This window comes from Equus asinus, chromosome 13 (assembly GCF_041296235.1).
Source record: "Equus asinus isolate D_3611 breed Donkey chromosome 13, EquAss-T2T_v2, whole genome shotgun sequence".
Taxonomy (NCBI): Eukaryota; Metazoa; Chordata; class Mammalia; order Perissodactyla; family Equidae; genus Equus; species Equus asinus.
The window spans coordinates 56,956,437-56,982,555 of record NC_091802.1 but is presented as its reverse complement, the minus strand read 5'-3'; the positions used below and the strand labels follow the sequence as shown (position 1 = coordinate 56,982,555).

Here is a 26,119-nt window from a genome sequence, read left to right as displayed (position 1 = left end):
GCTGGAGCCCCACATGGCTTCTACCTCCCCGTCACGTCAGGCACGCGGCATGTGGACAACGCCTCAGATTGATCTTTAACAAAGCACCCAAGGGTGCACAAACTACCCTCGTTCCTTCCTCCATCTCTCCCTTCCTTTCTTCCTTCAACAAATACTTACTGAACATGAGAACGTGCAAATTGCTCTTCCGGGGATAAAGAAGTGAAACAGGAAAATCTCCGCCCTCACAGGGTGGACATCCCAGTGCGGGAGACAGACAATGAACAAGCAGACAATGAGAATGCACAGCGTGTGAGAAGGTGATAAGGGAAGCAGGACGGGGAGTCCAGGAGAGTGGGGTGCAGTTTGAAATAGGTCATCATGGAGGACCTCACTGGTGACATTTGAGCAAAAACTAGAAGACGGGGAGGGAGAAAACCATGTGAGGGAGAAAACTGGCTCTTTCACCCAGCCAGATGTGGGAAAGAGCATTCCAGGCAGGGCACAGCCAATGCAAAGGCCCTGTGGCCAGAGGGAGATCACTGTGCTCCAGGAACAGCAAGGAGGCTGGTGGGCTGAAGAGAGGAAGCAAGTGGGAAGACAGCAGGGAGGAGCCAGAGAGAACGGGACTGGGCATGTCAGGGCCACAGGCCACAAAAAGGACTTCGGTTCTTACCTGAGTGAGATGAGGAGTGGTGGGGAGCAGAGAGGGACCTGATCTAATTGACATTTTTAAATGATCCCTCTGGCTCCTGAGTTGGAAACAGATGCCAGGGGGCAGAGGTGGCAGTGGGGCAGGTGAGAAGCGGGGATCCTGGGTGAATTCCAAAGGTGGAGAGAATTTGTTGATGGAGTGGACACAGGTCAGGGAGAGAAAGGTCAAGGTCGACTCTGAGGTCGGGGGTCTGAGTGATGAAAATGATGCTGCCGACATGGCCAGGGCGGGGAGGGCTGGGTGCACCCAGGAGACGCTGCATTTGAGGCATTCCCAGGACACGAAGGCAGGCGGGCAGGGGGACATTCGACACTGGCGTCCAGGACTACGGCCCCAGCAGGAGACAAACTGGGGACTCTAGAGTCAGCTGGCGGTTTTTGGAGCTATCAAGTTCGGGGCTCCCTCCCGCCCCCCCTCACTCACCAGGCTCTCCAGCCACAGAGCGCGGCCAGGCTGCCCCTGCGCCCCAGCACCCTCCCTCAGCATCAGCATGCGTCTGGGTCTTGCAGGTGGTTTTGTTCATTCCCCGTCTAGACCGCCCGGCTCTGTCTCCCTCCTTCCAGGCTCACCCCAAACGCCCCTTCCTCTGTGGCGACTTGGTGGGCCCTGCTCTGTGCCCCCACAGGGCAGGGAAGGGAGACGAAGATCCCTCTAAGTGCCAGGTGCAGGGCCAGGTGGCTCTCCCCTCCATCAGTGTTGTCTCCAACTGAAGAGGAGGAAACTGAGGCTCAGACGCTACCTGAGCCAGTCAGCAGCCAGGGTTCAGACCCAGGGGCTCCTTCCCTGGGAGCCGCTGCACGCAGGTCAGGCCAGGACAGGAGTGCAGTGGCTTCTAACACAGACCTGTTCTGATTCTCCAGCCGTGCATGGGGACGGGGTGCTGCCTCCTCCCCCCAAGAGGGTCACTCTTCAAGGACAGAGCTCCAACTTCTGGCTCCTGTGTCCTCTCCACCCATTCCCCAAACTCCAGCCCAGACTCTGCACACAGTAGGCATTCAACACATATGGACCGATCGAATGCACGCAGCCTCACCTTTCCACCATCTTTGCTACTGCAGAGAAGCCTTATCGAAAATTCAAAGATCATTACCATTTGGCTTTAGGAGACATAATACGGTGCCGTTTGCAGCAAATCTGCAAATAATCCCTAATTATGTTTTCCTAGGCTAAAAAAGCAAATTTGCTTTCCTTGAGGACACACCAGCCATGGGCAGGAGGTGACAGCCCAGCAGCTTCTGGAAGGGCAGGAGGAGGACAGCGGGGCGGTTCTTTTTAAGCCACAGATAACTTCAAAGTGAGGAATCCAAGCGCAGGTAACTGAGAGTTTGCTGGAAACACAGCAGCACGCGCTTCTGCAGGATCCTTGCCTGTGTGGCTTCAGCTTGGACAAGCAGAGTGGCTCAAGGGTAAGGAGGGGCTGGAGTGTGTGAGCCCAGGGGAGGCGTGAGCAAGCAGCCGCCTGCATGCCCTGGACGAGCCCACCATCCCTCTCCCTGAAGCCAGAAGCAACAGCGTCTGAAATTTATGGCTCTGCCTGTGGGCTTTGATGGGCTCTGCTGCGCATGATGGATTGTTGCTATTTCCCGGGATGGAGCTGGGAGGTGGCAGACGCACGTTCCCCGGGGAGAGGAAGGGCAGGGAGGGAGGGAGGGACGGGCCAGGACTGGAAGAAACCGGAGAGACACTGACTGCGCTGGCAGTAGAGCCCCCAGCCCAAAAGACCAGCCCGGAGCCAGCTGGGTCCTCCGCCCTCACCCTGGGGGGCAGACCTGTGGACGGAGGCTGGACCCGCAGCCCAAGAGGCAGGAGCACAGCGGGCGCAGACAGGGAAGTGGGAAGGACGAGGGGGCGGCGAGGGGCAGGATCAGAGCGGACACAAGCAGCATTGGAGAAGACGGACCTGTGCACACGGAGAAGAAAACGCTCTCGGGCTGCAGAGGGAACTCCAGGGGGACCCAGCACCTTTGCCTCCATCTCCCCGTCTCTTCTCCTGGCTCCTCTGCACCCCCACTTGCTGCCCCACTAACCCATTCTCCATCAGTCAGAGCAATCTTTCAAAAAAGAAGTCAGATCCTGTCACCCTCTTGTTGAAAACCCTTGTTGACTTTCCACAGCTTAGAATAATGTCCCAATGCTACTTACCACAGCTGACAAAGCCCTATGCCACCGGCCCTGTTGACCTCTGCTGCTCCTCGCCGTGCTCCACCACGTTAGCCTCCACATTGATTCCTTTCCTCCAACTTCTGAAGCTTGTTCCTACCCCAGGGCCTTTGCACTCTCTGCTCTCTCTACCTCAAATTCTCTAGCCACAGCTAGCCACAGCTCCCCACAGCTCCCCATGTGGCTGGCTCCTTCTCATCACTCAGAATCGAGCTTAAACATCACCAGCTTGGAAGAACCTTCCCAAACCACCCTGTTTGGACACCACTTTCCTAGTTACCCGCCCCCAATCCTTCAGAGAGTGGATCAGTAGCTGACAGTAGCTCATTATTTCTTTTTCTCCGTTACTGCCCGTCTCCCCCACAGGAATGAGGACAAGGCTCATTGCTGTGTCCTTAGCACCGCAGCAGTGCCTGGCACCCAATAGGTCCAATAAGCATCCCATGAGCGCCTCTCTTCTGTTTATTCTGTCAGATCCTCAGTCCCCGGAGGGTGAGATAGCATCTCACCCGTCAGCCAGCACACAGCCACGCAGCCAACCCTGGAGGCCTGACTTCCTGCCGTGAAGAGCTCCCAAGGAGCCGGGCCCCATGGGGGGCCACCACGGCGTTCAACCCAGGCTCCAGGACTGCAACTCTAGGGCCCACCTTTCCCAAACCACAAAAACCCAGCAAAGCTCTAACGAAGGGGTTTTTTTCAGAGTTGTCAACTAATCGATATGAAAAGTCTTGCAAAGAGATAAAAAGTAACCCACACATAGCCACAGGTTTAAGGAACAGCCATCAACAGCATGGCGGTTAGAAAGGCAGGCTCTGGGCCCCGGCCGAGAACCAGGCCCAGCCCCTTAGCAGCTGTGCAACTTCGAGAGAGTTCCTGAACCTCTCTGTGCCTCGGTTTCCTCCTCTATGCAACAGAGATTAAAGCACCCCCATGAGGTGGCTGTGGCATTGACTAGATAATTGAGGTAAGAAACGAGGACAAAGCCAGGCACTCGGTGAACTTTCAGTAAACGTCACAGATTATGAGGACAGAGATGCTGACCTCGGCTCACCCGACTGGGCATCCGGAACATTTGATCAGCGAGGCTAGTTTGAGGTGGCCGCACAGCCAGCAGCCCAGCCCAGGCAGCCTCCGGGGCAGAGGATCCCACCCCAGTCCAAAGGGGAGGCCATGTTTCAGGTCCCACGCAGCAGGGGTCCCGCAAACACACTCCCTCCTCAGGCCGGCCAGGGCCCCACCACGACCAGGACTCAACACCATTGCTTTCTCTGATTTTGCCCAACTCCAAACCCCAGAAATGCCTGGGGCTTTAGCTATTGCATCACGCATGTTGGCTGAGGTATAGCTTTTCTGAAAATTGTCTGAGTGTGGATTCCAAACATATTTTTTAGCAATAGAACACTTTTAGCAAAAAACATTGGCCAAGGTATAGCTTTTCCCAAATTGTGCAAAAGTGTGGGTTTCAAACTAATTTCTCAGCAGTGAGAACACACTGAGCAAATGTCTTGCATAAAGGACCCCAATGTCTGAAAGGCCAGGTGGAGGCCGTCTCCCCGGGACGGGTGGGTCCAAGCCCCTCCCTCCACGTCCACGTCTGGGGACCAGGATGCTCAATCGGGATGGCCCTGACGTCACGCTCCCTTGCTCTCTGGGGTTCCGGAGATCACCCTCACACCTAAGACACATGATGTGGTCGCACACCAACAAACCATGGGCTCCTGAGGACACTACTGGGACACACGGGACTATGGCACAAACTCTTGGAGATCTTTGCACATTGTGGCCTCAGGAGAGGAACAACTTAGAGTGAAGAAACCAGGAAACCTTCTTGGCAAAGATGGCCCAGGACCATGGGTGGAGGACAGATGGTCACCTGGCCGTCACATCCACGTGGACACCCACACATGCCTGTCAACACAGACGGAGCTCAAAGTCGTCAGGTTGAGTGAAAAAAGCTGGCACAGAACATGCTCCGTGGGATGTCACTTACGTAAGATTTGTGAAAACCACCCGCAGCGCATTTACAGTGTGTGTGCATGCACGTGTGTACAAAATGCACGAGTGACAGGATTTAGAATGGACCGGAAGACCTTACACCAAATTCATGAGGGTGCCTGTCTCTCCGGGGAACAGTAAAAGGACGCTTCAGCTTACAGCAGTGATGTTTTATTAAAAAGGAGAAAAGAAAGATGCGCCAGCAATGTGACAAAATGTTAAGGACTGTTGAATTTGGGTGGCAGAAACGAGCTCTGGGTTGTATGACTGTGTGGTTTCCTGTATTTTTAAAGTTTTCTCCAGATTAACACAAAAGGGGACGAGCGACAGCACTCCTGGCCCCAGCGCACCCTCTCCGCGTGCCTCCCTCCCTCCCTCCCGTGTCCTCGTGTCCCCCTCACCTGTCCACGGCGAAGTGTGTGTCGCCAGCTGCCCGGTGCGGCTCACTGCTGTTCCCCAGTCTGGCCAGCATGTCCATGCGCTTCACCATCAGCTCCAACAGGTCACTCATCCTGCGGAGGACGCCACGAGACTCCGGCCCACCCAGCACTGCGGGCACAGCATGGGCACAGTCAGGTGCAGGCCGAACAGCCTGGAGGCCACCCGAGGCCGCCTGGTCTCCAGGCCGGGGTGGCTCAGACCCCAGCCCCACTCCCATCTGCCCAGGAAGAGGAGGGGTCAGGAGAGTGAGCTTGCCCCACCCCTCACGCCTGCAGGGCAGGAATGCAGAGAGCCCTGGGCCAACCCTGTTCCCTACCAGCTGTGTGACACTGGGATGACTTTTAACCTCTCTGAGCCTCAGTTTTGTCGCCTGCAAAGTGGAGCTTTAGACATAATCTCAGGTCTGCGAGATGACAGGGAAGGCCCGGCAGTGGGACAGGAACCTCACAGCCCCCCAACATCAAGGTCCAGACAGAACGTCCAGATCAGGGTTTCTATAAGTGTGGTCAGCCACGCCCCCGCACCTGAATCTCCTGGCCAGGCTGTTGACATGCAGATTCCCGGGCCCTGGTCTAGGTCTGCTGATTCATATCCCCAGGGCAGGGGCCCAGGAGCCTGCACTTTGCCTGCTCCCCACGTGGCCTGGATGCACGGGAGAGGCTGCAAGCCCGTGTTGGAGGGGCTCAGAGTCCTGTCGTTCTCCCTCTCCCCCCGCCCCCGAGACCCCACTGTAGACACCATCGCGAAACTGTCCTGACTCTCAAGCTGGTCTTCAGGTTCCCAAAGATCACCCCCAGGGCTGAGGGGCAGGGGAGACCTTGTGGAGAATAAAATTACGTGAAAATGAGGTGCTTCAACCAAGATCCTGTTAACCAGCCGGGGACTCTCCACGACTTCCTTTCCAATCATTCTCGATCATTAGCGCCGCACGCGCCAGTGTGGGAGAGTGAGTCCTGCCCTCCCTTTCTAATTAAATTTTGTGAAGGTTTTAAACAGCACCTCCAAATGGTCCATGAAGTACTCAGTTCCAGGCGCTGCAACCCCCAGCTCAGCTCCCTGCAAACCCCAAGAGCCAGGCTCTGAAGCTCTCAGAGCCAATGAGCCGAGTTGGTGGAGACCCAGAGCTTCCAGGGGCTTCTCAAGCCGCCGGGGGTACAGGGGGGACCTTAGGTTGGGTTCCCCAGAAGCAGACCCCAAGACAAGGGTTTGAGGCAAACTGTTTATTTGGGAGGTGAAGGAAACCCCAGTTGAGGAATGGGGAGGTGACACATGGAAGGGGAGGCAGCCCAGAGAGGGCGCCTCAGCAACCTGGGGAGACCAGCAGGTGTAGAACCGGCCTCAGAGTTCTCCCCCTGAGGGGCGAGGGAGCTGGGGCATGTGCACACCCTCTGCCGCCAGTCACTGCTTGAGGGTTGCTCCCAGGGACAGCCATGTTCTGGAACTTTCTGCCTGCCTGGGGTGGCAGAGACAGATCAAGTGGCTACAGGAGGCCCCCAGGCAAAGAACCACAGGTGCCAGCAGCTGCAAGTCCACCCACGTGCACGGGGATCATGATGGCCATGCAGTGTGAGCACCGACAGCGTCTGCTTCTCAGGAAGGAAAGGCCAGGGCCCAGCGGCTCAGTGGGCCTGGGAGGCAGACACACGGACTCTTGCCTGCCTGTGCCACCAACGCCCGTGTGGCCGAGAATCATGGTAACACTCTCAGCCTCAGCGTCCCCAACACCAGGAGACAATTCCAGCCCCGTCTGCAGCCCAATGTCACAGGGCCAGGACGGGGGGGGGGGGGGGGGGTGCAGGAGAGAGCATGGCAGGGCACTGAACACAACGTAGAGACGGGGGGCCATGGGGGAGGCAGGACGGCTGGTCTCTGTTCCAAGCTCAGGACGGAGCTGAAGAGGGAGAGCCAAGAGACGCCCCGCGTCACGGGGGCGGCTTGTGACATTTCTGCTTTGCTCGTCCCCATAGCCCCTGGCTCCGGGCCCAGGCCAGTGGCTGCCGCTGCTTTCTCACACTGCCTAAGTCACCTCCCGGCCGGGTTCCCCTGCCAGCTGAACCCGCCTGAAGTCAGAAGGGAGGCCACGGGGAGCCAAGCCGGGGAGGGCTCACCCAAACGTGGTGCAAGTGCCCGCTGGGCATCATGCAGAGCAGGGAGGAGCTGCGGCCTCCTTAAAGAGCCAGGGTTCCCGGCCCCAAAGAAAGGAAGATGCGTGAACGGGAGGGCGTGAATGGGGGAGGGCAGAGGCAGGGGAGGTCATCTAAGTGAGGCAGGCAGGCAGGAAACACCACCTGCACCTCCTCCCCACCCCAGCTGCTGAACCGGCAGACGGTCTTCAAACTCACCCTCTCGGAAAACCGGGTAGATTGTCAAAAAACCAGTTGGGACGGGGAAATTTCCCCCTAGTGGTAAAGGAAGCAAACTGGGGTCTCTCCACCACTCTGCCCTCCCCACTCCCCCACGTGCTCAGTCAGTTCGTCAGTCAAGCAAGCAAGATGCACACAGCTCCCCCTCTCTCAACTCCACAGAGTCAGGGGCCCTAGTTGAGTCTTTCAAGTCCCTCTCACCCCTGAGACGCCCACCCAAGCCCATCACCCAAATGCAATACCGAGCATTCCACCAGGGCTGGGAGCACAGGGTGAACAAGACGAGGTTCCCATCGTTTCGGCTCGAAAGCTAGGAGAACATCAGGCAGTTGACCCGGCCGCTGCTTTGTACAACTCCAGCGGTGCCACCCGGGGTGTGGGCCACCATCAGGATCCTGGAGTTGTGCAGTGCACGGCCTGCCTGGCCTCACTGGGCAGCCCCGGAGAGCCATTGCTCACAGCGCAGGCAGGGGTGGCCCCTTCCCCAAAGGAGTGGGATGAAGAAAGGAGAGCGAGCCCACAGCTGAGGGCACCCTAGAGTCAGAGCCGGTTAACCGAGGCCCCCAGCCATGCCCCGGCGGAGCACTCAGGCTGGAATGGATGGCAGAGCCTGGGAAGCAGCTCAAACCTGCAGACGCAGTGCCCCGGCGATGCTGAGCCCACAGCACTGTTTCGGGAGTGGTGCTGTGTTCCCTGGAATGTCTCAGGATGGCACCCTGCCCTGTCACACTGTTGCCCCTCTCTCCGAGCTCATCCCAAGCTTCCTTTGCCCCTCCTCACCCCCTGTGCCCCTACCGGGACCTCACTGACACAGCACCCCCCCCCACACCCCCAGCCCCGTTGCACAGGCTATGGAATAGCTGACGGGGCCAAGAGCTGTGAGATCCAGCCAAGAGCTGCGGCAGCCCCAAGAGCCCGACAGAGCTGTGCAGGGGCTAGGACAGCAAGGTGGCCTGGGACAGGCCAGGTGGGAGTCAGAAAGCCTGGACTCTAGGCCTGCTCTGCCACCAACCAGATGGGGGCAGGGCCCGTCACGTCCCTTCTCTGGGCCTCAGTTTCCCCTCCTGCAAAATGAGGGGCTTGGACTTAGCGAGCCCTGAGTTCCTACGGGCTGGGACTCCTGTTCCGGCGCTTCCCTGATTACCCCCAGGGATGAGGGAAATGGGGAAGGAAAGAATGGCTCCTGTAAAAGCTGGCGGAGTCCCCTTGGGGAGACAGCTCTGTTTCGTTGCTAACCCCCCGGGGGCCCAGAGCCGAGTCTAGATGCCCAGAGCTGTGAGACGAAGAGAAAGCCAAAGGACGCTGCACATTCCAGCAGGAGGACTTGCGTTTCCCCACTCGGCCTGGGAGACAAGGACAGAGAACAAGGACAGTGGCAGTGGCGGCCAGAGGGGCTAAGCAGGATGGGGAAGCTCCCGCTGCAGGGACAAAAGGGGCTCTGAAAGGCAGGGATTCGAGAGGGAACTGTCATCTGCGTGCTGTGCTGAGGAGCGGTCAGAGCCCCCGCCTCTGTGCAAGAGGCTTGGGGAGAGGGGTGCCCTTCCCACCGGGTCCGCGTGGGGGACACAGAGGAGGCAAGCGGGGAGACACTGAGCAGGATGGCAGGGGAGAAGCTGGAAACCAGGGAAACGTGAGCCCCCGACAGTCCTTGGAGATATCTGGGGGTTCTGGATGGCCCTTCCCAGGAGGGATTAAGCCAATTCTTAAAAAATGTCAACAGCAACAGTGACCCCAGAAGACTGAGGGGCTCACAGATGCAGGTAAGGAGACAGATCCCCCTCAGACGGGCTGTAAGGCCACCTCCCTCAGGCTGGATCAGGACCACAGACACCTCCCCAGCACCTGGGGCTTAGGGGCAGCTCCCATCGCCTGCAGATGGCGCAGGACTCTGGGAGCTCCTGAGAGCTCAGGACAGACGCCCATGGCTTCTGGAGGAGTTCCTGGGGCATCGAGCACATTTTCTGCCCAGGACAAGGCAGGCGGTGGGATCCTGGGAGGGAAGCAGACCTTGCACAGCCAGTCGGGCTGGCCCTCCTTGCGTGATGCGCTATTGGAGGCCACCATCAGCCCCAGGACTGTCAGCAGTGCCGGCTCTGGATGTGACTAGCCCTGAGGTGCCTCACCGCTCTTGGTGTCAGCTAAATCAAAATGTATTTAACGTGAGTCCCCAGCAACACATCTCAGAATTCACACATGTTCCCTCCATATTTCCATGTAAATAAGGAAAGCTAGGAGGGAGAGAGACAAATTTACATTGTATCTCCTCACATTTACCACCCGGGGCCATCCCCTCCCCAGATGCTCTGTGTTTCTCTGTCTCTCCTGTTCTCCCTTGACTGCTTTTCTTGTCTCCACCCCCACCCTTTACCGCTGGTTCCTGGAAAGTGAACAAGCCCCCACCTGGCCAGGTAAGAGAGGCCTCCCTGGCACTTGAGATGAGGGCTGTGACTTGGTATTTGCCCAGCTGGAGCGATGAGCACATCTGTCTCTTTGCACACGGCCATGGCAGAAACCAGCTGAGACTGTCGGAGCTCTGGGCTTAGGGCAGTGCAGGAGGCAAGGGCAGGGCCTGGGCCGTGGCCCACCCATCCATCACCAGCCTCTCAAAGGAAGAACCCCAGAGTTTCTTAGCACCAAGTTCCAGGGCCAGAGACCGCCTCAGAGCAAGGAAATGTTTCTCTGGTATTCCCCAAGTTCAAATCCTGGCCAGGGGCTGGGTCTGCCAGGGCCAGGCCATGGGGGAACCTCAGAGCAGACATAGGCAGCTGAACCAAGGACCTCCAGCCTGCAGACCTGTCCCCAGAGATGGCCTCCAACCTCTACTTCTTCAAGACAAGACAGAAAGCCAGGAACAGCCACATGCGCTCTAGGGAACCTGCAGCAACGCTGGGAAGGCGGCCTCAGACACAGCTGCACGTCCCCTGTCGTTAGGAGGGAAGCAAGGTCCTCCCAGGACAAGAGAAGGGCAGCAGAGGCACAAGGCTGGGAGGAGGAAGGAGTGGGCTGGGAAGGGAGCGAGGGCTGCCTGGTGAGGGAGCGTGCAAAAAACCCTCCCCCGAGGCCAAGCCAGGCCCAACGACAACAAAGAGGATTAGGTTAGACCTCCGCCGAGTTACGATTCTCTCCCTCAGCCTCCTTCTCCCTGAATCTTAAGATGAATGTACAGAATACAGAGTGGGAAGTCTGCCACATTTTCATCCCCGTAATAGAGACTTTATCCTGACATATAGACCAGCCCAGAGGGGAACTCGGAGCCTCCCCAGGGAGACCACCGTCCAGAAGAGGCTGTGTCGGTCTGTCTGTCACCCCTTTTAGAAAACCCTTCTTCTCCTGCCCCTCCCTGGCCCCGGCCACGTGGGAAGCCACTTTCCTCGCACGCACGCTTGACCGGCAAGGGGAGGAGAAACGGTTTCTTCCATTTGTGCTCACTATTTTCTTGGCCAATGCAAGGATTTTCGTTCCTAAATGGCAGTGCCTTGTGGGTTTCCTTTCCCTGATTGTGTCCTGCAGATGCACAGACCCCAGGAATAAACACTATCTGACAACCGAACCCCGGCCCGTGACCCCCAGTATCCTCCCAGGCCCCTCCACAGCTGCCCCTCCCGGCCTCAATCCTTCACTTGGGCAGCTCCTGGGTAGAAAAGCCGGAGCCGCCTGGGTGCTTTGCGGGGCCGCCCCAGCCTCAGCATGGGGGTGTCGCTTCAGGTGGGCAACTCTTGCAGGATCAGGATTTTAAGCCCACAGTGTAAACTTGGGCCTCTTCCAGGTCCCTGCCTTGGGTCTCTCCAAGCAAATCAACCTAATCCCAAGGCATGAAAGGAAGTGGGGGGACGATGAGAGCCGGGACCCGAACCAAAGCAGGGTGAGTTCCGCCTCCTGTCCTCTCCTCCTTGCGGCCTTCGGTTCCGTATTCCAGGCACTTAGCTTCCAGCAGAGGGGCCTGGGAATCATGAAGACTTTGACTCGGATAAACTTGGCCTGAGAACTAATGTCACAACACGTAGGAGACCCGGCAACTCGACTCCTAGGCCGACTCAACAGAAATGCCCACATGTGTCCCCAAAGAAAAGCACTAGAATGTTCTCAGCAGCACTGGCCACAAAAGCCCCAAACTAGAAACAATCAAACGTCCGCCAATGGGAGAGTGGATAACCAGGCACCGTGGTGCGGTCACACGGTGGAGTGCTACACAACAGTGAAAGCAAATGTCTACACCGCACACCCGAGATGGAAGACGCTCACACATGTGGTACCGAGAGAAAGGCACACACCAAGAACACCTGCTATGTGATTCCATCCGCACGACGTCCAAACATCAGGCAAAACGCCCCCGTGATGTCAGACGTCAGGGTCCTGACGTCCTGGGGACGAAGCGACTGGGACGCAGCACGGGGCACTACTGGGGGCTGATGGTGTTATTTCTTGATCTGGGTTGCAGGCTGCATGGACGTGTTCAGTCTGTGGATATTATACTCCAATATCCAAGCGCGTGTGCCCACACGCACGCACACACACACACACATACAGGTAGACACAAAGGCTTCTAGAGTAATTGCATGACCTTGGGGAATCCTCCCCGCTCGATGGCTCTGCCCAGCCCTAACACACAAGATTGGAGCTGGACCCCTGCGTCCTCTAGCAGGCACGACTGCACAGGGCAGAGTGGGGCAGGGCTCCCAGAAGTCCCTGTTCTCTGGGCCACTGGGCCCACTCCCCGCCAGGATGGGACCCCCAACTCCCTCAGGAGCAGAAGAGCTAGATCTCAGCCACACACCTCTCCTCCCCCTGTGCCTGATTCCCATCTCTTGGATCCCTGACCTTTCCGGAGGTCCAGTTTCCTCCAGCCCCTTGTAGCAGCCCAGCCAGACAGACAGGGCCCCTTTCCAGGGGTGGCACCCAGGTAGCTTGAGCATCACTCTCTACACCCCATCTCCCCACGCTCCAGCCCCCTCACCACCAATCCCCCACCCATGACGCCCAGTGTCCTTCCCCAGGCTCCCTCCCAAGGGCATCTTCATGACTGCCCCATCCTCTTCCAGCCTCAGTCCTCAGGCGTCTCCTGTGCAGAAATCCCCGCACCTCCTTGGTCCTCTTTCCTAAACATCCTTTTCTGTAGAGCCCCCCTTTCAGACTCACCCACCCTGTAAATACTTAGGGAGCCTGTGCTATTTGCCAGAGGCTGCACAAGACCCTTCACACACGTTATCTTTTCGCTCCTCACGACAATCCTGGGGGGAACGTCGGTGTTATTGGTCCCAGTTATCAGAGGAGAAAACGGAAGCTCAGAAAGACTGAGGAATCTCTGCGAGTCAGAGATGGGATAAATTAATTTGCATTCAGGCTTGAATGACTAAGAAATGTGAAATTCCTGCCGGGGGCTTTTGCAAGTTTAAAGAAGTACACATTCAACCAAAGGAAAGAATCTAATGAAGAGACACCAGATGGCATGAGGAGTGCCTCTCAGATCACCCGCCCTAGGTGACAACCTGCTCTATTGAGGGTATATTCTTCGTTGGGAAAGGGAAGCCAGAAGGCTGAGCCCTGGGCATTCGAGAAGGTGGGCTTCAGAGAGAGGCTTCCCTGGGGGGACAGGGACAAGCCCACAGAGCCAGCTCCCTGAACAGTTCTGGAAACCTCATTTGCATCAGTTTCCCCACTACGCTCCTGCTTCCCACTGCTGACCAGAAGAGCCCCCAACACACTGAGCAGGCCTCTGTCATGTTGTCCACCCTCTCTGAGTAGGATGAGAGGGCGGCAGGACCCAGGTGCAAGAGGAGTCCCCCAGGTCATCACCCCGTCCACCCCCGCGCCCTGAGAGCTCACCAGCCCCACCCCTGAAGGTGCCATTGCTTTCCTACCCTGAGGGTGGATCAGTGCCTTGGCCAATGGCACACAGCTGGCAGATGATGCCCCACAGAACAAGCCAGTCCACCTGGTCCCCAAAGCTGAGCTCTGAACCTCCACTTCCCTGCTTTCAAAGTACCACGTGGGCAAGGAATGCTGAAGGTCCAGGCCGTGTCCGAAGAGCTCAGAGACAAGACACGTGAGCCCACGGCCAGGCCTGCCCTCTGCCCCCTGCTCTGGCCGCAGCCCAGGCAAAAGGCACAGAATATGCGTCTCAAAGAGACAGGTGTCAAATTCAGAGACTCCACACACACTAAAGAAGCAACAGAGGCCACCTCTTCTGGTGCCCAGGAAACCCTGGCCCAGAGGCCCTTCCCTGGCCTGACAATCCAGGCCAGAGGAAGCCTGATGACCACCGCCAAGACCAAAGCCGAAGCAGCGTGCAAGGTCACGCAGCCCAAGTCAAGGCCCCTCTCTCTCACACAGCCACCAATGAGGTGATCGAATGCCTGGGACAGGACCCCAGAAAGCGCCCTGCGGTGCCAGGCTCACAGGCCTCCCCCTCCTCATCCCCAGGCACCTGCATCTGTTTCTCACCCTCCTTTCCCCACGAAGATACCTTCTGTGCGGATGGTGAAGGGGGAGTCCCCTGGGCGCCGGGCCGAGAACTGGCCTCCCAGAGACGTCATCAGGAAGCAGAGCGAGAAGAAGCCGATGCCCAGCACGAAAAGCCTGCAGAGAGCAAACGGGTGGTCAGGGCGGCCAGCAGCATACGCCCCATCCAGTAAGGGCTCCGTAGAACGAATGAGTGAAGAAGGGATGGATGGATGGGAGATGCAAGATCAGGGGGCCAAGCTCCCAGGCCAGGAAGTCTCTCATTGCCACAAGATAAGGAGAACTTGACTCCAAGGAACTGGCCACGAGCCACACACAAAACCCTGAGGGACAACCATGCACATATAGTGTAAGGCCTCCAGAAAGAGTCTGGCTCATTTACAGCAGCGGTCCTCAAAGTGTGGTCCCCAGACCAGCAGCATCAGCATCAACTTGGAATTGTTAGAAATGCAAATTTTGGGGTCCTAACCCCAGACCGAATGACACACTCTGGGGGTGGAGTAAGCAATGTGTTTTAACACATCTCCAGATAATCCTGATACTTACTAAAGTTTGAAGGTCGCTGGTAGAGAGGGAAACAGCAGGACCTGACGCCAGCCAGAGGGTAGGTAATTGGCCCAGGAGAAACCCACCTGGATCCCATCAATCACCCGGGCCCCACTCTGCACTTGTGCACACAGGCCTTCCGGCAGCAATCAGTCACGAGCTTACTTGAACACATCCTTATCATGTGCAAGGGGGGTGGCATGTGCCCTCTGTCATTACCAGATGGCAACATCTAGAAGGGTAGGGCCACATGGCCGCTTTCTGTGCCCAGACCCTACCTAACCCACATCTTCACCAGACAGGCACACAGTAAGGTTGTCAGCCTGCAGCAGAGACTGGCCAGAGTGAGCCGACACCTGTGTCTGGGGTGTCATACGGTGTGTGTGTTGTCACACTGGTCAGGAGAGCTGTCCAAAACTCTTATTAATTCCTTCAACACATAGTTATTGATTATCTACCAGTGCCAGGCACTAGGGCAGCCCCAGGGGGACAGCGGGGGACCCACCCTCAAGTCCAGCCCAGGCTCCTGCTGCTTCCACACTGGATCCTGGGCCCCAAGCAGGAGACCTGAGCTCACCAGCACAGCCCTGGGGCCGCCAGAGGTGGCGGCTGCTCTGGGCCCTTGACTCTATCAGAGGACTAGATGAGCTGGCAGAGTCGAAAGGGGAGCCCCCCCCCCGCCCCCCGAGTCAGAGTGAGGAACCTCAGCCCATGTGGAGCCAGGCTCACCACAGGGAGCCCCGCAAGTCATGCCAGAGAATTCCAGCCCTCCCACCTCCACCCCAATTCTCAAACGCCACATTTGTTTGTATCTCTATGCAAGACTTGTTTTATGCATTTTAATCTTCAATCTTTGAAACTGGCAGAGCAGTATTTAATTAAAATTTGGTCCATTAAAGAAAACACATAATTGCGGAAGAAAATAAAAGCAGGACAAAATTCCCAACCCATATTTAAAGGAAGCTGTTAGAAATTAAATCGGAGAGGGGGCAGAACCCAGAGGCAGAGAGGGCACTGGGGGCTTCCCCCAGGGGGTGACAGGGAGGACAGGCGATAGGGCGCCGAAGAGCCCCTTACTGAATTCCGCCCAGCCCAGGGGTGGGCCAGGGCCCTGGGATTCCTGAGATGAAGTCAGGCTGGTCTCAGGACAGCAGCCAGAGGGCCAGCATAGGAACAGGAGGCTCGCACATCCAGGGAAATCCTGGGGCCATCAGCTGTTTGTCCTCCCAGCCTGAGGACAAGGATGAATCCCTCAAGTTTCTTGTCCCTCTCTCCCCCCGCCCTCTTGCCCAGCTATAGGGCTGTATTTAGAGCTGGCGATTTGGGCTGACAGGATCCAAAGACCTGCTATGAGAAAGGCGTCTAAGCCTTTAGCCCAGGATCTGAAGCCCCCAACACATGTCAGCTGCATCCCTCTCTGCCAGACCCCAATCCTGGGGCCTTTTACAGTAGATTCAAATTAAAAAATGATGTCACTCACGCATGTACCCACTCAAGCTAGCTTCCAGGAGCAGCTACAGAATAAGATCCCTGCCAGAGGCTCTGGGAAAACCCGAGGGAACAGGGCCCCCAGCCTGCCCTTGGGATTAACAAACAAGGATGATGTGGCTGGAGGCCACCCCGACCCATCTGAAGGGGATGGGATATGAAAACTCCACTGGTGGCTGTGGGTCTCTGGGCAGCCTAGAGCGACCCTGAGGGGGAAGTTACATAACTTGGGGGGGGGGGAGGGGAACGTGTGCAAACCCATCTCAGAATCCTGCCGTCAGATAAGAGCCAGTCAGGTAAGAGCGCCATGGCCCCCAGAGGGAAGCCAGGCAGGGGACCTGGCGCTGTCCGTGGTGCTGGAGTCCGGCCGCCGCCTTCCGTTGCGCCAGGAAATGTCCAGCCAAAGCTGGGGTCAGCGGCTGAGCTTCCTGTGGCCTGGAGGGCTCAGCCGACAAGGGGTGGGAGAGGTGGGGCGAGGACCCTTCCAACGGTCCAGGTTAGGCCAGGGATTTGAGAATTTCCCTGGAGGAGCAAGGCCCTTTCCAGAGATGCCCAATCACCCGCCCAAGGCCCTCCTCTTGGGACCCCCAACTCTGCGATCCTCCTGCACCCTCCGGGCAGCGCCGGCCCAGCATGACCCGGGCCGTCCAGGCGGCTGTCTCCTCAACTCCGCACAACAGGCCCAGCCCATCCAGGGGCTAGACTGGCTGGGGAGGCCAGAGCCACGTGCGCCATGGTCTCGCCCACCTCCCGCCCTCCTCCAAGCCCAGAGTGAGTCCAGCGGGGGCCTGAGAGGGGCAGGGGCTCTGGCCATAGGGCTGGGGGCAAGGAGCTCAAAGCCAGCCCCTCCCGCAGCCCAAGCCTAGGTAGCCTCCGCCTGTCCAGTTCCTGCCCTCTCGGGCTCTGTCCTGAGCCCAGACCCCACCTGTGGCCGAGCCCACGGTGCAGCCCCCCGCCCCCCGGCCCGTCGCTCCCTCGGTGCCCTCCGCCTCCCAGTCCCTGGGCAAAATGGCACCCGCTGGGCACCCATCGCTTAGCGCCCATTCCCCAACCCAGGCTGAAGGCCGGGCTCCGTGGGCTCTTGGGAGAGGAGGGAGCTGCCCCGGAACCGCCGGGTTCTGGAGTCCTGGGGTGGAACCAGCAGAGCCCGGTCAGCCCCGCGCGGCCATAGTCCTGCCTGGTCTTGGCCGCCCAAGGTTGTGTGTGGGGGGGGGTCTTTGCCTCCACGCTCCCGCCAGTGGTGCTGTCTCCCACGCCCTTCTCCCCCCTGCAGTGCCGCCCCTGCCCCCGCCTCTCCACTGCCGCGATGGGGGCTCAAATCCCCAGCAGAGGCTGTCCTTGCCCCAACCTCGGAGCCCCTCCCGTTGAAGACAGGCCCGCACCCTGCCGCGAGAAGGGGAGTGCGCGCCAAAGGCGGGGGGGGGGGGGGGCAGGGGGGGCGGGGGAAGGGAAGGGGATGGCACAGGCGGAGGGGGTGGGCCGGCCGACCGGGGCTCGACGGGCCCGCGGGGTGGGGGTGCAGCCCGGCACAGCGCGCTAACTTCGCCGCTGGGGTGGAGGGGCGGTCCGCGAGCGGGCAAGGACCCCGAGGGTCAGGGAAGGAGCGCCCTGGCTGGGGCAACTTCGCGGGCCCAGGACCACAACCTGAGTGCCTTCTGCCCCCATTCCCCCCGTCGCACCCCGAGCCTCTCCTAGACCAACTCAGGACGCGTCTCAGAATTACACAGCCCTCCCCACCTGAACCCGAACGCCAGCTCCATCCCTTTCCCCAGCCCCACTGGCCCTGACCCAGGGTGGAAGGAAGAACCGCCCCCTCTGCCACCGGGACAGACACCCTCGCGAAGTCCGGCCTCGCCCACCCCTACCCTGCGCCCCTCGGGGAAAAAAGACCTCCCGGCGCTGAACGGGAGACAACTTTACCGGAAGGGTCTCAGGGTGACCAGGCATCTTCTGACCATTATCTTCCCATCGGGGTTGACTGTGACCATTGTTCAAAGTTGTCTGGGCGAGGAGCCGCGGGCGAGGCCGGACGCGCCGTCCCGGGCCCTGCTCCGAGCGAGGCGGGGGGCGCGGGGGCGCGGGGCTTCGCTGCTCGGGCCGCGGCCCGCGGGGTCGGCGTGGCCTCGGCGGGCAGAGGAGGGGAGCGGCGCGGCTGCCGGAGGGCGGCGAGGGCGCCCGGCCGGGCCGTCTCTGCGTCTCCGCCCTCCCGCTTCACATTTTGGGGGCCGGGAGGCGGCGCGCCCCCAGACCGCCGGCCGCGCGTCTGCCTGCTCGGGCTCGCTCGCTGGGCGGGACGGCGCCGCGGCGCGTAGACGGGCTCCCCGCCGCGGGCGCCCTCATCCCCGGGCCCGCGCCCTCGGTGCCGGCTAGAGGCGGCCCCGGGCCCGCGCCCCGGCTGCCCGTGCCTCCGGGCCGCGCCGCTCCCCGGCCCCGCGCCGCGCCGCGCTCATGGCTCCCGGGGGCGCGTCCTGCGCCCGCCCTGCCGCCCGCTCGCTCGGCTGCCCGCGCTCGGTGTCCGGCGTCCGGCCCGCGCCGCGCTACACCCGGAGGCGCCGCATTGTTTCCTCGGAGGAGGCGGCCCAACCGGCTGGGGCGGCCCGGGAGCGGCCGCCGCGCTTCCTCGGCGCGCCGGCGCCACCTCGTGGCCGCAGCCCAGCAGTGCGCCCTCCAGGCCCGGGGCGGGGCGCGGGGGGCGGGCGGGCGAGGGTCCCTCTGCCTCCCTGCAGCCAGGCGACTTCCCGGGGCCCTGCTTTCGTTCGGAAGCATCCTGGGCGCCACCAGCCCCGAGGACTGAGGGTTGCTTCGGCTCCTGCAGAGCACAGAGGAGGTCGGTGTTGGGAGGAGACCCACTCCCTTCCGCCCAGTGCCAGGGCTGTCTCGCGGTCGGCTGCCTCTGCCAACCATTGTGGGCTTCTGCGCCGGTCACTTCATACCCGCTCTGATTTGGCTTTGCAACCCTCACCCATCCTCTGGTCTCTCTGGTCAGAAACTGCCACGGCTCCCCTTTGCTTACCGATCTGAGTTCAAACTCGGCATGAGGCGCTCAGGCTCTTCCCCTGAGCCCAGAAGCAGGCTCATGCTGTGTAGTCCTGGGTTCTAGTCTCAGGTCCTCCATTAACCAGTGGGTGACCCCTGCAAGTCACAGGAGGCTCCCAGCCTCGGTTTCTCCACGATGAAATGAGAGTGCCCAGATGCTCTATAAAGCACGTATGTGCCCCCACCCTGCCTCCTCTTTTTGACTTTGGGGATGTGTTTGCCATTGTGGGGATAGGTTAGGGCTCCTGTACGCACACTGAGCCAGCGCAGCTCCCAGAGCCAGGCCTGGATTTGAGAACTTTTGGAGACCAGACCTTGGTCAGGTACAGACATGGAAGCCCCTGGGTGGGATGAGCCCAAGGCCTCGGGCCGTGTGCAAAATGACCTGGGTGAGCCTGAGGGTCTTTCCATCCCAGACAGCGATTCTGCAGCCTGGCTTAGGAGAAGAGAAAACCTTTACTCCTCTCCTCCTGCCCTGGCCCCATCCAACCACGGCCCCCACTCCCAGCCCCTTTGCTGCCCGCCAAGCCCACTTCCCGGCCCCTCTTCTGAGCCACTTCTCACCGGCAGTGACTCACGCTCCTGCTTTTCCTGCTCCTTCTTCATCAAAATTCACCTGTCCTGCGTTCCATTATCTCATCGCCTTGCTCTCTGCTAATGTGAAAACCGATGATGAATTGGTGTTGGCGGATTAATGTGTTGCTCCAGCTAGGTAACAAATTTGCATCAAACAAGGACATGCTGACCATGCCTTCGTGCAGAAGAGTGGCAAATGGTGGCAGGAAATTTGGGCATCATGGCAGGTCGGCCAAGGAGATATCTGAGGGCAGAGGTCTCTGCTGGGCCTCTGAATCACACCTTGTGCCTGGGTGCCTACACCGTGCACACACACTCAGGCAATAATTTAAGTCCTGGATGTCAAGGCAAAAGCTGTATCTGCACTAAGGAATGAAATGGCCCTTCCGACCGTGTGTGCCTCTCGTGTTAGCTCAGGGCACCGAATTTACACCTGGTTTGCATTTTAGGCCAAAGGGGAGGGGAGAAGATGGGTCTCCTCAAAAGGCACAGCCGTGTCTGGTGTGGTCCATCTGAGAAGGTGGCCTTCCCTCAGCCGGAAGCCAGAGTTCAGAAGGTGGGAGAGGGGACTCCCCACTCCATCTGGGCCTTGTCCTCTTGGATGTGGGCTTTGAGATAGGCAGGGGGAGAGCACCCGCTGCCATTTGCTGGCAGGCCCGGGCTGGGCAGGGAGGTGTGGGGCTGACTGTGAAAGATACCTTCTGAGCTGGACCATCCAGCTGCCTCTTCCTTTCAGAGTCTGTTTCCCTTTTGTCAGCCTCTCATCTGCAGGCAAGTTTGGCATAAGCAGTCCTGCTTGCTCTCTGTTGTGCTCTAGACATTAGGAGGAAACTGGTGGGTCCCCATCCCCGAGTACCCTCGGGTAGAACCTCTCTGTGCCTCAGTTTCCTCGGCTGTAAATCAGACTATTTACAGTCTGCCTCTTGGGTGGTTATAAGAATTGAGCCTGTTGATACGTGTAAGCAACCCACTGCCTGGCACCTACGAGCCCTCACAGCACATGGTTATTATTTTTCTTGTCACTGATCCGCCCGTAGCTAACGCCCTATTCCCTGGGCATGCACCTCTACGTGCCAAAAGATGGATTACCGAGAACACATGCAACACTGCCTGAGGCTTTTTTCTGGCTATGGGAATATGCTCCAACATGCAGGGGCAAGACAGAAGTGCCAGAGAATTGATGCCCCGAAGCAGCCCTCAAGGAAAGGATAGGGACCCAGGTAGGAGACTCTGGCATGTTCCACACCGGCTCCCAGAGTTCCCCAGTGAGACTGAGCTCCAGCTGCCTGCAGCGGTACCCGGCTCTCTAATGCACCCCATGTTGGCTTCCTTCCCCTCCCTGCCTCATTCCCCACCACTCCGCCCCTGCTCCTGGGGTCACCTCCCACATAAGCTGCTGGCACTTGAATCCTTGTCTCAGAATCTACTTAGAATCTACTTCTGGGGAACTCAAACCAAGACCCTGCCCTATCGGCCTGTTTTCAGCCCTCACTCACAGCAGAATCACCTGAAGAATGTAAGAAAACAGAGTCCTTGTGATTCAGGACCTAAGGTGGGGCCTGGGCACATTTGTTTGTTAATGCCACAGATTATGCCAACATGACAGGCCACGGTGGAGACCCGCTGTTCTAGATAATGCCCTTGGCCTTTGGAAACAGAGTCACCCTAAAGAAGCTAGAGGAGAACGGGGGAGCAGGAATCGGGGGGCACATCCAAGTTCTGATGATGTCGGGGCATATCGGATTCCCAACCCTTCCCATTTCCATTGGTTTTCTCTTTTGAGGGTGTAAACAGATCCACGAGCTGGCCCAACGTGGGGTCGGGAGCACACTCTGCATCAGCCTGGGCCTTCTCAATGCAGCACTTCCTGGGCCTCCCCACTGCCCTCCGGATGTACCTGCTGGCCTGGCCAGAGTGGTCAGGAGAAGCCCAGAGCCAGCACGAGGCCCTGGCCGTGCAGAGCAGGCCCTCTGTCCAAAAAGGAGGAGCAGGATGTGAGGAAGGGATTTGGGGGAAGCGGGTGATGTCCTACTATTCAGGGGTGCCAGACTCAAAAGGCCTAGAGGGTGGGCCAGGCGAAGAGGGAAGGGGGCTCCCTGAGTCTCCTGGGGCTGCTGCAACAGAGTACCACAGACTGGGGAGGCTTAAAACAACGAGATTTCATCTCTCACAGATCCAGAGGCCAGAAGTCCGAAATCAAGGTGTTGGCAGAGTTGGTTCCTTCTAGAGGCTCCGAGGGAGAATGGGCCCCAGGCCTCTCTGCTGGCTTCCCGTGTTGCCGGCAATCCTTGGCATGGCTTGGCTTGTAAAAACATCACTGTGGGCTCGGCCTCTGTCTTCACATGGCTTTCTTCTCTGGGTTTGTCTCTCTGTGTCCTCTCCTCCTCTTATAAGGACACCAGTCATTGGATTAGGCCCTCTAACCTAGAATGACTTCATCTTAACTAATTACATTGCAAAGACCCTGTTTCCAAATAAGGTCACATTCCAAGGTTCCAGGTAGACGTGAATTTGGAGGGGGTACTGTTCAACCTACTCAAGGGAGCTGGTGGAAAGGGGCCAGCGTGGTTAGAGACTGCTGAGGCTCCACCGGAGGTCTCTGGGAGGGACATGCTATCATTGTTTTGTGTGAATGTGGTCCCGGTCATTTCAAAGGAGTCAAAAATTTGGGCTTCTCATGTGAAGTCAGATAATTCTAAAATGTAGACTCAGTGTTTTTAGAACATTGTGCAAGACCAATAAAATCCATTAGAGGTCTGCTGTCTAGGTTCCCTGCGGATGTCACCGGAGGACAGAGCAGACAGCCTGCCAGCCCTGCCCACCCAGCACATCCAGCTCCCCCTGCAGACACCTCACTGCCCCTGGAGGAAGGTCAATGCTCCTAGATGCTCTCCTTGCCCCCTCGCTGGCCCCCCTGCAGACTCTCTGGGCATCAGAGCCTTGATTGCCACCTCCACCTTCTCAAGGCATCAAGGATGCTTCTGGAGCTCACAGACCGGGGCCTGGGGTGGGAAGAAGAAAGAAGGAAACAAGCGGTTTACAGTGTTTGAAATCCCCAGTTAATGTGCTCCAACTGCAGCGGCAGACAGCACATTAAGAGGCAATAGGCCATTGTCCTTTGCCGGAGTGCGGAGCATTAATAATGTCATAACAGCGTTTACTGACACTCTGCACAAATCATCAACAGCCTCGCTGGGCGGGAACAAGCAGCCCCACACAGACGCCAGGCGCCTCGAGCCGCGCGGGGAGGCTGAGGAGCGCGGAGAGCTGTTGTTCCAATGCATCTTTCATGCTTTCTGTTTCACAACATTTAGGCCAATCCTCCGATTGAAAAGCAGCGTCTGGGGTTTATTTTTATTTATGCCAGAAGGCCATTCTGCCGCACAGCTGGTGGGAGCCGGGAGCACAGCTATTGTCCTTTCGCTGTTCTGCACGGAAGTTAGCTGCTGTGTACGTGCGTGTGTGTGTGTGGTGTGTGTGTGTGCACCAGTGTGCATGTGCATGGGGAGGAGCAGAGAAGCTGGGGACAGGGGACCCTCCCAAGTGGACCCCATCCCAGTGCTGGAGACACAGGCGAGACCTTCTTTAACATGTTCATGAGATTCCATTTTTTGAGCACCTATGACATGCCAGGAAATGACCCAGGGATTCTAAATATGTTACCGTGTTCACATAGCTATTTTATTTAAATTTGCTGTAGCAAGGCAACTTAAAAAAAAATGACCCTGGACCGGCCTTGTGGCACAGCGGTTAAGTACGCACATTTGCTTCGGCGGCCCGGGGTTCACTGATTTGGATCCTGGGCTCAGACCTATGCACCGCTCATCAAGCCATGCTGTGGCAGGCGTCCCATGTATAAAATAGAAGAAGATGGGCACAGATGTTAGCTCAGGGCCAATCTTACTCAAAAAAAAAGACCCCCTTTCTTTCTGGGCAGTTTCCCCAGTTGCATCACAGGTCACTGCAGGAATAGGGGAGCAGCCATCTGGGGTTGACAGGATCATGGTCTCCCAAAGATGACCACATCCCGATGCCCGGAATCTGCGACTATGTTACGTTACACAGGAATAGGGGATGAAGGTTGCAACAGATGAGGAAACTGATGTTCAGAGAGGTGAAGTATCTTCCACCAGGGCTCCCTGCACATCCAGGCTCCAAACTCAGGCCCGGCAGACCTCAGAGCTCACGCCCTTACCTGCTGTCACCCCCTGGGTTCAAAACCCTGGTCCAGGGGTCCCAGAGGCAAGTGTGAACAGGTGTCCCCAGGGACTCTGGGCCCCTGGAGAAGGGCTCCTTCCCCCCGAGAGCGGCTGGTGCCACCTGAGGAGACGACACGGCAGGCCACCAAGCACCAGACCGAAGCAGCTGCCTCAGTTTCCTTCTCCTGCTTCCTTAGCTCCCCTGGGTCATCTTGAAAGGGCAGCTGCCGGGAGACGCCCCTTTCTGGTTTCTATCCACGCGAGGCTGATGCCGGATTTCAAGCCTCGATGGGTTCCTCCTCAGACCACCTCAGAATCCATCCCTGGCTAGCAAGATCTCATGGCATCCAGTCGCACTGGGATCTTCCCGCCCTGAGAGAGCAATGACTTCCCGTTGTTTCCCCCGGCGGGATGGAAGCAGGCATGTGTGGGGGTCCCCCGACCATCAGTCCCTCTCTGCCCCGGCAGAGTGTGTGGTGAGACAGCCATGACCCCTTCTAGGTTCTGTGAGAGGTTTCAGGAGTAGACAGATGAAGGAGGGTGAAGATGCCCTCCCCGCAACCAGAAGGATTTTTTTAATTTAAAAAAAAATTTTTTTTTTCATTTATTTTTTTTAAAGATTTTATTTTTTCCTTTTTCTTCCCAAAGCCCCCCGGTACATAGTTGTATATTCTTTGTTGTGGGTCCTGCTAGTTGTGGCATGTGGGACGCTGCCTCAGCGTGGTTTGATGAGCAGTGTCATGTCCGCGCCCAGGATTCGAACCAACGAAACACTGGGCCGCCTGCAGCGGAGCGCGCGAACTTAACCGCTCGGCCACGGGGCCAGCCCCGCAACCAGAAGGATTTTTGTCTCTTTTGTCCACTGATGTATTTCAGATGTCCTGAACAGCATCTGACACAAGCCACATTCAACAGGGAAGTTTTGAATGAACGAATATGTACAGGGACGGCGGGGAGAAAGGAGGAGGACTGGTTCTAAGGACCCCTGTCCCTAAGGCCAGCCTGACATGTGCTCAGCTAGGACCATTTCTCACTTTGCCTCTTGCACCCCACTTTTACTTTGCAGACCCCTCCTCTCATGAAATAGTCACTCCCACGCCCCATCCCATGCCATCCAAACCCTCCCAACTCTCCACTGTCCCCAAACCAGCTTCCTTTGTGCAAATCCCTACTCACTCTGGGTATCACCCCTGGGGTCAGCGTCTCTACACTGTTCCTGGCTTTCTTTGGGTGTGTATCCACCCAGCCCTCAGGGTGTGGCCCGGCCCCACTCCACCTGTGAGGGGACAGGCAGCACAGGGAGGCGGTAAGGATGCTCCCCTGCAGGAGGGTGGCAGTGCCCGCAGGATGGGGACAGGATCTTCTCAGCCCCGACAAGCCTCCTCATCCCCTGCGTGAGTCTGGAGTCGGAGAGGACTCTGCTCCTATCCTGCTTCCCGCTCCCAGCTGTGACCTTGGGCAAATTACTTGCAGAGCCTCAGTCCCCTCATGTGTAAAGCGAGCACCACACCTGCGGACGCCTCATGGGGCCAGATAAACAGTGAGTGCTGATTTTTGTTTGTCTTATTTTCCTACTAAATTATAAGCTGCTTGAGAACAAGATTCAGGCACAGAGAAAGATAAAATCATTGTTATTATTAGCTTCCGTTTCTTGGGCACACCATCTTGCACCAGATACACATCTCATCAACTTGTACTAGCCTGCGAGGTCACAACTCCTGTTTCACAAGCAAATACGGAGGCTCAAAGGAGGAAGCAATTTCACTCCTAGGTCTGTGCCCAAGAGGAATGAGATACGGCCACACAAAAGCCTGTATACAATGTTCATGGCAGCATGATTCAGAACAGCCAAGAAGTGGAAACAACCCAAGCTGTTCATCAGTGGATGGATAAATAAACAAAATGCGGTTTGTCCACATGATGGGATGCTATTCAGCTTTGAAAAGGAATGATCCTCAAAAAATTAAAAATAGAATGACCAGCAATCCCGCCTCTGAGTATAAGCTCCAAAGAACTGAAAGTAGGATCTCAAAGAGATATTGGCAAACCCACGTTCATAGCATTGTTGTTCACAAGAGCCAAAAGGTGGCAGCAAATTAAACGTCCATCCACAGATGAATGGAGAAACAAAATGTAGTATATCCACAGAATGGAATATTATT

General features: G+C 57.8%; 1 protein-coding gene across 3 annotated transcripts in view; it reads right to left on the bottom strand.

Moving 5' to 3' along the window:
• Positions 1-18,284, bottom strand: part of MGAT5B (alpha-1,6-mannosylglycoprotein 6-beta-N-acetylglucosaminyltransferase B) — a 75,729-nt gene extending 57,445 nt beyond the window's left edge. The window contains exons 1-3 of one of the 3 annotated variants that reach the window (XM_044745759.2): positions 18,067-18,284; positions 14,117-14,229; positions 5,251-5,398 (exon numbers count right to left, since the gene is read on the bottom strand). In XM_044745759.2, coding sequence (XP_044601694.1) covers positions 5,251-5,398; positions 14,117-14,229; positions 18,067-18,134 — 329 coding nt within the window. In that variant the 5' untranslated portion in view covers positions 18,135-18,284. Of the gene's footprint in view, positions 1-2,836; positions 3,143-5,250; positions 5,399-14,116; positions 14,230-18,066 lie in introns of those variants that run through there. The other 2 variants (XM_070483693.1, XM_070483694.1) reach the window with 2 other exon arrangements.
• Positions 18,285-26,119: the final 7,835 nt, after the last annotated feature.